At 36.9% G+C, this 10,770-nt stretch overlaps 1 protein-coding gene across 2 annotated transcripts in view; it reads left to right on the forward strand.

Annotated features, from left to right (window-relative positions):
• The window catches only part of PTPN2 (protein tyrosine phosphatase non-receptor type 2), a 33,396-nt gene that overhangs the window by 14,165 nt on the left and 8,461 nt on the right, over positions 1-10,770 (forward strand). For both annotated transcript variants that reach the window (XM_052788351.1, XM_052788352.1), the window contains exons 6-7: positions 6,836-7,045; positions 8,501-8,659. In XM_052788351.1, coding sequence (XP_052644311.1) covers positions 6,836-7,045; positions 8,501-8,659 — 369 coding nt within the window. The remainder of the gene's footprint in view (positions 1-6,835; positions 7,046-8,500; positions 8,660-10,770) is intronic.

Below are 10,770 nucleotides of genomic sequence, written 5' to 3' on the forward strand. Positions count from 1 at the left end.
AAGCTCAAAAAAATTGTTCCTGGCCTGAGCTTGGGTTGGAATTTGCTGCTTCTGTTTCAGAGCTGAAGACAGGATTGAAGAGCTTGTCTGTTTGTTCCAGCTATGTCTTGTAAGATATTCTCTCTCCCTATAAACCTTGCCTTATATTAATTGAAAGTGCTAGTATGGCAAGTTTTATTCAAGGTTTTCTTGTCAGTGGATTTGGGAAAGCAAAGCTTGAAGATGTTCCTTTGCATGTTGTTTTATACAACTAAAGATTGATATGTTTGGTCAAAATTATTTGAATTTATAGTAACTATTAATGGTACTTTGAGATAATGTTTGTTAATTTGAAACCTCCCTCACAAGATCAACGTGGTAATGCTTGGTATGTTGTTCCTCAGTCTATTCAATGTAAGAAGAGCTTTATGAAAATCTGTCCCACTGACCTGAAGAATTTCTGTTTAGTTGTTTGTTTGTTGACAGCAAAGGCAAAGAAAAGAGCAGTGTTTGCAAGTTAGAGCCTGAGAAAGTATAACTCTCCTTTTTGGAAAGCTGAGGCAAGTTTTCCTAACTACTGAAAAGGCTTCTTCACAGCATTGTCTGGCTGATGTTGGCCCCTAATCTTAAACTTCCTATTTTCAAAGGATGCAATTTTCATGATATGTGTATGTTTGGATGTAAGATTAGCTGGAAAATGCAGAAATCCCTTGAGGAACAGCACAACATATACTATAGTAGACTTTTGAGTTGGAGCTATTTAGCACTTAAATTTCTGGGTTTGCTTTGGACTGGTAATGCAGGCCCATCAGTGCTGTACAGTGTTTCTTGTATGTCATGTAAATCAGTTTCGCAAATACTTAGCAAACTTACTGTATTGAATTTTTATTTTAATGCCATAGCGCTCCTGTAATGCTCCACGAATATTAACTCCAAAAAATATTTTTTTATGTAAAATAGCTACAAGTAGAACATACTTGGTTACTCAGAAAAACTACATAGTTCTAGAATAACACTGCAAATGTTAAGTGCAGCCTTCTGTAAGAATTTGATAATTATACCAGAAAACTTTGGGAACTGAGTATTCACAGTAACTTGTGAGCTTAACTATGTTTATACAAGTTATGCTGGAGGGATCTTTGGTGGAGGCAGAGTAGTAAGACAATTACCCACTTGACACCTGGAATATAAGGTGACTCATGAACGAAATATACTCTGAATTCCAAGAATACTTAAGAGAATTTAGTATTTCCTTGAAAACAGAACTAGAATTGTCTTTATAATACAAGCATTCTGAACTCAAGTAAATTTGTGTTACTGCAACAAATCTCTCTAATACATGAGCAAAATACATATGTATGGATATGTATGGAGAGTAAAGTGCTTGTTTAAGGTTGTTACCAGTGAAAGAACCTCCGAGTATTCAGTTGGTTTTGGTGGTGGTGGTTTTCTTTTGTTTTGTTAAAGAGCAGTTAGAAGTACAGGTGGGGTTGGGAGGGGGGCAGGCAATGTTTGTTTTTTAGGATTAGATAAGACATTTGGTGGTTTGATTTGTTTATATCTGTTAAAGGCAGACGTTTGTTTTTGCTGTTGCCGCTACTGTAGTCCAATAAAGCTTTGGAGAGGAGATCGTGTTTATTGGTATCTTTCAAAAATTTTTGAAAATATTTCTAATGTGCTTTTTCTTGCTGGTGATTATTGTGGAATTTCCTTATTTTTTGCCTGACCCAGTCTGCATCTTAGAATATAGTAATTTGAAGCTGCCTTTCCACCATGGTTCATTGCGTATCCTCCATCATTTTGTTGGTGTCAATTGTCAGCTCTTCTGGAAGCTGGCCACTGCTTTCTGCTGTAATTGCTCAGGTTCAGAATTCTCCTTGAGAAAAGACTGACTGTGAAGGCTTCCACAAACCCTTGCCTCTTGGAAAATAAGGGTAGAAGGAAAATACTGTGCTCATGTTAAAAATTTGTAATCATTTATGTGAGAAGCTATTGCATGTCTGTGATTTGAAGCGAAGTCTCCCAGTATACTAGAGAAGTGATAGGTGTTTGAGAGCCTTTTGTTAAACCTGTAAAATAACCTTATTGGATGGGGTTGTTAAGTTTTGTGACCTTATTATGGGAGAATTGTTAGATATTGACAGCTGACTTCTGGAAGACTCAACCACCTTGTGTTGAGTATGTATTTTTATATTATTCTTTATTGCTGCTTTTAGCTTTTCTTGTCACAAGTATAAGTACTGGTCTTTACAGAAAGAAAACTTTCGTTTTCTGATGTGGCAACCCAGATAGCCTGGAGAAAGATAGTGTGACACATAACCAATGCTTATAAGCAAAACCCCACTGTTGATACTGGGGAATTCCAGGAAGCAATGGAGAGGGCAAGTGTGCTTCAGTACTTGAGGGAAACCAGGGATTGACTGGGTGAGGAAATGGAGCAGTGGAAAGGAACTGAAATTGCTGGAGGAACCTTGATAAATGTGTCTCAGGCTGAGTTCCTAGGAATAAGAATAAAGCAGCCAAAGGAGAGGTTTGCAAAGAAAATACTTGCTGGAGGAGAAAGGCCTAGTAGAAATGAACTAGACTTGATGTGACCCTGGTGTATGATGCTTTAGAGTAAGGACCATTAATAAATCCCGAGTGGAATCTTGAGTCCTCTGCAAACAGCAAATATCTGGAAAAACCCATTAGCAAAATGGATTCTCGAGTTAGTACCAAGCCTCTGTGTGGCCATTGCTGTCAGATTAAGGTGACACAAGACTGCTTAGTGGCCCTCACTATCTGATCCTGTGTATGAACCAGGAAGAGTCAGTGTAGTTCAAGAAGATAAGATTTGCTTTGCTGCTAGTTTACAATGTCCAAAATGTTAAAGGTACTGAGAAGATCTTTTGTTTGTGGAGGCAAGCAATCTCATGGCAGGCGATGTTCTGGGATCTAGTGGTATCTCTGTATATGGATGTGTATATGTATGCAATTCCTATAGTGTTTTGAAGGGATTTCTGAGACATGGCATACACTTGCTTTTAAACTTGTGGGATGTCTTCATATCACTTTTGTCAAACTGCAACAGGGATTAATTTTGGTCTTCATGACATACACTTGCTTTTAAACTTGTGGGATGTCTTCATATCACTTTTGTCAAACTGCAACAGGGATTAATTTTGGTCTTCATGACCACAGGAATAAGACTGAGGTGTTAGGAAGGTATTGGTGTCAGGAAAGGAGAACCCAGACTCACTTGAATGTCAAGTGTTTTGCAGATTCAGTGGGCATAGCTATTACCATGTTGACTTGCAGGATAGGCACTAGTTATTAAAAAACCCCACAATGTTTGTGATGATTATTTGGCGCCATTATCCTCATTGCCATTTTTATGTAGATTTTGAAAATCATTTTGCCAAGCGTCAGAATGAACAAATAGAAGAGGTTGTGGTAAAAGTTGATTTAAGATTTTGAATTTCAGTGCTTAGAATATTGCCTTTATGGCATGTCTTCTCATTTTTATATGATCAAATTAGTTGTTAATGCACTTAAGGCATGATCGTTAAATACAGGACCACTATGGGGTTGTATGTGTATTTTACACCTTCATATGTTAGACCATTTCGGTAGCCCTTAAACTATGAAACGAAGGCTTTTATAAAGAGTGTGTGAAATTTGACAGACCAGCATTTTTCTGTCTTCACCTGTTTTACTTGACACTGAAGGCATCAACTTCCTTTGAGCATTTTGGTAGTATTTTATTCATGTTCATACTCTGGGGTGATGGAACAACCTAAAGTTTTTCTAAGATTTTTGTACAGTTTTGTTTTGAGTGATTGGATAGTCACTGTAAAAAGGGTATGACAAGGCTTGTTTTGATGAAAGTTTGTTTAATGACATTATATTATTTTTCTGCTGAAGTCTTCATGTGGATGTCTGCTTGTAACCTGGAGCATGGCTTGTGGTTTGATCATCCTTTCATTATGCTGTTAGTGTTGCCAGCAGTCAGTGGAGGACTGTGCAGTGTGGTGGTAACTTTCTGAGTTTATCAGGTTTAGCTATGTTGGTTATTTACTGAAAGCTTATCCCTGTAGTTTGTGAAACTTTCACTAGAATGGTTTGACTCATTTTCTTGAAAAGTTTTTTGTTTAAATGTTGTCCCACGATTATTCAAGGATTTTTTGAATTTTTTTTTCTTTTCGTAGCTAGTCTTAAGGAATAAATCTTGGAAGAATATGTTGTGGTTACCATAGATTAAGCTGGTTTTCAGTTATCATGCAGAAATGTGATCCCTGTGTATCATATACATAAAATTTTATGCTACTGCCCGAGCCTTGAAGTTCAGCTTTTTTTCTTTAGAAGAATATCTAGTTTTCTGATAACACTGTAGATAAAATTAGTTGTTCTTTAAAATTGAATTTCTGTCCATCAGTAGTTGTGAATCTTTAGCAAGCCAAACCTTTTCTCATTACAGTCCTGCGTCACTTCATGTAAGTCATAGCTGTGGTGCATGGCTCAGTGACGGGGGGCGGTGCAGTTCTTTAAGGAAGGGTGGTACAGATATTCACACAAAGGCAGTATTTCAGCTGCACAGCTTGACTGCCAAGCACCACTTGAAAGAACCATTCTGTTTAAGAGAGAAAATGTGGGAGGTTTGAAATATTCAAATGGGATTTGGCTGTACGATTAGAAACTGCAAGTTCAAAGAAGACCAGCCAGTTCTGGTGCACTAAAATGGCACTCGTGAAGAAAGATGAAGAGACTAGATATTTTCAAAATGAGGTGAAGTGATAGAAAATTGTGGGAAGGATAAAGCCTTCGTGCAGTATGAGGAGGAAGAAAAAAGTAATTCTGTGTGTTGGAGCTGGATGAGATGTACAACAGCACTGTTTAATCTCTCCCTTAGAAATACCTATTTTCAGATTAGTGTATGAGCAGGGTGATGGTTGGTCACGTGCTTGAAGTGCTACTGGTTTTTTTTAGGAGGAGGATGCTAGTGCTTGTTACAGTGTAGGATTTGGGAAAAAAACCCAAACAAACCACAGATCACCTTTGTTTTCTATAGCTAAGGGCATTTTTGCCTTCTTGAGGTATAAGGGAAGCTTTCATCTAGAATGCTATTTAAGAATTTGGGGGAAGGGAGGGGGGGGGGGAGTATCAATTACCACTTCCAAGTATCATCTAGATTCACAAGAAACAGCTTTAACCTTTGCTTTACCTAGTATCTGCATTTAACTCATCTCTCCAGTTTTCCTCTTAATTTTGTTTGTAAATTGATGAATTATTTTTCTTAGAGGAAATTGCTTAAGAGTGTTATCTTCCACTCTTACTTTTTTTAATGAGAAATCTGGAAATTATCTCCTTCATGATTTTTTAACAAATGGGTCATTTCAGTTGATTAGTGAGTTAAGTCACTGGTTGAAAAACTAGGTGCAGAAGACCAGTAAGAAGTTGTCAGTTGAAAATGCAAACTTTTTTTTAATTCTTTGCTTCAGACAAGTAAGAAAGGGAAATCCCAGTGTATTTATACAATTTAGGCCTTGGTAGATTTTTTTTTTTTTTCCCCCTTTGAAATGTTACTGTGTACTTATTTTCCCAATATGATGGATCAGACTCTGTTGTCCTTGTTGAGCCTTTAGCCAAAAGACAAAATATTCCTGGAAGGTAACTGTGCATTTGAGAGTGACTTGAGTCATGTTAATATCCACTGTTTTCTGTGAAAGTATTGACATTCTTGCAGTATCAGGTGTTGAAGGCAAAAGACAAAATGGGAGGGTACTTTTGTTACTGTGGTAACCATGAACTGGATTATTTTAGTTTCACAAAGGAGTTTTGTAAGTTGTCCCTCATAAGAAGTTGAAACAGACTGAGCAGATGAAGAACAGTAGAATTTATTTGAATTTCATAGCTATATTTTACTGTTGCTGAAAAAGAAAAATAGCTTTTCTGATATACATTGATATTTAAAATACCTTCTTGTGTTCTGACTTTGTGGAGGTTTCTGGAGGTTTACAGTCTCTGTGGAAACTAAGATGAAATGGAGGGAGGATAAAAATAACTGAACCTTTCTAAAATTCCTGAGCTTACATCAGTGATCAAGTTGTCTCAAAATCACTGTGCAAGGAGTAGCATTTAACAGCAGGTCTGAAGTGAGTTCCATAAAAATACGATCCAAATTTGTCATCAAAGCTTTTCAGATATATACATACTCTCTTGCTGTCATTTCAATACTTGCAGTTAGTTGGTCATGTTAGGAGAGGAGCTGCATGGTTCTAAAAGAACTGCATGGTTTTGGAATCCTTGTTTCTTACTTACAAAGAATGAATATGTCCAGCAGAAGTCTTACTAGACATCCTGCTGTATGGGTTCTTATAGGCCTTTCCCATAAATCTTCCTGCTCCTCTCAGTAGTGTGGTTCGTATAACGGAGATGCTAATACCTCTTGATACTAAAATTTGCTCTAAGCAAGAGCAGAGAGTGTTTAAAATGCTGACGGGTGGGTTTTTTCAGTGGTATTAATGCTAGCAGTCTAGTAGCTGCTGTCAGCCATTAAGCTGCATTAATGGTAGAAAAAGAAGAATATTTGGGAGCAAGTAGTAAAGCAAACCAAATACGGTATTGGAAGTTTGAGAAGAATAAAAAAAAAAATGCGTGTGGTAATAATTGTAAAGGGGAAAATTACCAACACGGATGAACACCTGCTTCATGTTGCACTGTTGGTTGTCACCCAATTTGAAGCAAGTTACTGGATTGTTTGTCTAAATGGGAGGTTTAAAGTAAGAAATAGCTATTGATTTAGATTGGGGAAATGTGTGCTAGCTAAAGAAAAGTAGAATACTTTCTAGTTGTATTGTTTATTTGTTTTCACTTCTAGAGTGGTGAGTCCAGGATGATCTTCCATTTTCATTATACTACATGGCCAGACTTTGGAGTTCCTGAATCCCCAGCTTCATTCCTAAACTTCCTGTTTAAAGTCAGAGAGTCTGGTTCACTAAGTCCTGAACACGGACCTGCAGTCATTCACTGCAGTGCAGGGATAGGACGTTCCGGCACGTTTTCATTAGTAGACACTTGTCTTGTTCTGGTAAGTGTTTGGTTGTTTTCTCTGTCACCCCTTTCCTTCTCCTGACGCCCTGCCTCCCTTCCCAATATGGGTTTTTTGGTCAGAAGGCTTTAAAAGCATTTAAGTTAATGACATGCCAGTGAAAACTTTATTTAAGACATCATATTTTTTTTTTCCTTCACGTATTTTGACAGTTTAAAAACACAGCTCTTGAAACACATTTACAAATCCATCTTGAAGTACATTACACATTTTCAAAGCTTCCTGGAAAGTAAATAGTAAGCATTCTTTTCCTTTTATGTAAGATATGCTTAGAAGAGGTTGAGTTGTTGGGTTTTTTAAAATGTGAGCTTAAAATTAGGCTTGTGAATATATATTGAGACAACTGAATATATAAGTCTTTTTCTCTAAACATGGCATATCTTGCAGGTCTGACAGGCCCCTTTTCTTAAGGTTGCAGAAAATTGGTATCTGAACTAGGATGAGAACTTGGGCATGTGCCTGGATCTCCTGCTGTGTGTAATGGAGGATGGTGCAGAATTTCCCTAGCTGTACAGCCTTCTGGGAGGTGGGGCTGGGTAGCCAGTTGCAGTGCCACATGAATGAGTAGATTTTTTTCTGTACTCAGTGAACTGCATCATCTATAATTGCTCATGACTTGAGTGAACTTTAAATGTTAAATAGTATTTAAAATCTCTTTAAATTTTTGTTGGATTTTAAAGTCCAGACACAGACTATTTCTCTTTGGCTGTGCTTTGTATAGAAATACAGCACAGGGTTAGGTGAAATAGGATTTCATTTAAATTATAAGACACTCGTCTTCTGGTTTGGTTAGGTCCTCTCAACTTATTTTTCATATTTTCTTCAGTTTTTCTTTTTTTATTTTCTGCATTTTGGAAAACATAGGTGTATATTTTGATGCAAGTATACTTTAATATTGGAAGAATCAAAATGAACGTTGCAAGAAATGCAGATACGTGGTTAAAAACACCCCGTGAATGTAGTGTGGGGACAAGTGTGTGCATTGCTTGGATTAGGGGTTCTGCTTTAAATAAGGAAACTTCTGCCACATTCAGTCATTCTGAATTGCTCTTCCATTCAGGAGCAGTGGGAAATACTGCTTTACGGTTCTGATTCTCGCAGTCCTATTTCAAAGTACAAATACATGCCTGAATAAAATCAAGCATATCTAAGTTTCTTAATTTTAAGACTTGGTATTAGGGTACTGATTTATTCGGTTAATACATGATCATTGATTTGTTCATAATAAGCTTTCATTAGACGGTTTGCTTTTTTCCTGTAAAAACAATTTAGAAATCATTTGAGATGTTAATTTCATATATAAGTAATAGAAACATAGTATGAAGAAATTAATTTTTAGATTTAATTTTATGACTAATTTTTACTTATAGTTATTTTTTCTATGTTGTCTTTCTATCAATAGCAATGACACTTTTGATGTAACTTTCTTTACAGATGGAAAAAAAAGACCCATTTTCTGTAGATATTAAGAAGGTATTACTGGATATGAGAAAATATCGAATGGGACTTATTCAGACTCCTGATCAACTAAGATTTTCGTATATGGCTGTAATAGAAGGAGCAAAATTTATAATGGGGGATTCAACTATACAGGTAAATGTTTAGCTCATGTATTTAAACATAAACAGTAGACTGCTAACAGTATTTAAAAATGAGCTCCGAACTGTATTAAAACATGTAACTTTGTGGGATTTAAATAATCTGCTGTTTTCAGTAGATGCCTAGAAGGTGTTAGAGGGTACCTGATCAGCGCCTTCTATCAGCTAAACTTCTAATCCTAGGTATTTGTCCCCTCTTAGATAAAATATAAAAATAACTTGACTGTACAAATGTTTAAAAAAAAAAAAAAAGGTTAAATCTATATCTTCAATACTGAAAAGCAAAAGTAATGCCCAGTATCACTTTGAAAAGATAGTAAGGATCTTTTTATGATTTCTTGAACTTTGCTATGTATTTTCCTGACAGTCATGTGTTACAGTTAGTAGAATCTAGCCAAATATAATGAGTTTTGGGGCAAACAGATTACCAAATCTCACTATTAATGCGGTTTTCAGATGTAAGAGTAGCTACAGCTATTTTGAATGGCTTGGGCTAGGTGGGAGGGAGGACTGTGAGGAGAGGCTGCGAAACAGACTTAATTCTGCTTTCATACGCTAGGGCTTTTTTATTTTGTTGATTTCTTAAAATCATGAATGAAGCAGATAAGCTAAAACACATTTCCTTTTTTCTGTGGTTCTGGTAGTTGTCAGATTTTTCTCTTTGACAAATGTTTCTTGACTTGCTATGTAAATAAAGAAATAATTTTGCACAATTACTAATCAACACCTAGGTAGTGTGCTGCTAGTCTAACACCTGTGCCACATGCTTAGAAGACTGCATGATTCATCATAACACTAACAGCAATTTAGCCTCTTTATTTTCTGGAAGCTGCTTCTGGTGGTATGATGGTATTCTTTCTAATAATTTTTGTGCTTTGTTTTTTAAAAAGCTGTGCTCCAAACTGTGAGCAGCTCTGGTTCCCGCACTTACCCATCTAGATCACAGGATTTCTTGTTTCTGTATACAAGGAAGCATTGTCAACTCAGAATATTGCTTGTCAGGTTCAAGTGTGTTATTTCTTCATACTAAGAGAATGCCTATGAAGGCACATGTCTCATTTGTTCTTTTTTTCTTGTTATGATTGTTCAGATGATCTTTCTTAAACCAGTGTTTTCTGCAGTGCAGGCAGCTGTCCTGGTGCTTTTCTCTTACAGCCTTAGGGTCATGTGCAGAAAATCAATTGGCAGTACTTAATAGGAGTATTTCTCTTTTCAAGGTCAGCTAGATCGTGTTTTTTTCCCTGCGTATGGAACAGTTGTACTGTCCAGGGCGTGAGAGTACAGGTTTATTTCTCTCTGCTAGCAACTGGAGGTCATGAAGTCATTGAACGCTTCTCTAATATAACATTAACCAAATGTTCACCTCTGATGTCTCCACGGATTTTGGAAGTCAGTAAACTCTGCAGACAAACACAATGTATACTTGAAAACCTTTACTTGCTTACAGCTGGTGGCTGCAACTGCAGCGCCTGTGTGGGGGGAGAGGAGTCTCTTCCCTCGTTCAGCACCAGTAGGATTTCCACCCGTGACTGAAAGGAAGGATCAGGCACTCGCTGAGGTTGCCCTGAAGGCCTGCAGAGGTGTGTGGTTGGTGTGCCGCTGCATGGTGCTGTAGCTGAAACAATTAACTTGCTTCCAATTGTACTACAGCGCTGCACTATATAAAATGGCTGAGGTGGAACAAGATTGAAATATTCATTTCTATAAAATTCCTTTGTAATAAAGATAAGTTAATATTGCTTCAACAACATAGTAGAATAACTTATCATCACTCTTTCAGAAAAATCTGTTGAAATGAGTGGTCTCTGGAAAACAAATTTGTGGCTTTGAAAGGACAAAGAAGGTTGAATTCCTTAGATCGGTAGATGTGCTTTGCAGACAGAGAACAAGAATGTTATAGTTTTGTACTGAAACTTGTGAATCCAAAAACTGTATCTGACATTCACCTGATTATGTCAACTGAACATCTTAACATGCCTTTCCGTTGTGTCCCTTCATTCCAAGAGGCAGTACAGGCCCTAAGTCTAGCTCCCCTGCACAGGCATTTTGGTTATAATTTTAAGGACAATTGTAATCTTAAATCGCATTTCATCACTTCTTCGTTTC

The sequence above is a fragment of the Harpia harpyja genome, chromosome 5 (genome assembly GCF_026419915.1).
Source record: "Harpia harpyja isolate bHarHar1 chromosome 5, bHarHar1 primary haplotype, whole genome shotgun sequence".
Classification (NCBI taxonomy): Eukaryota; Metazoa; Chordata; class Aves; order Accipitriformes; family Accipitridae; genus Harpia; species Harpia harpyja.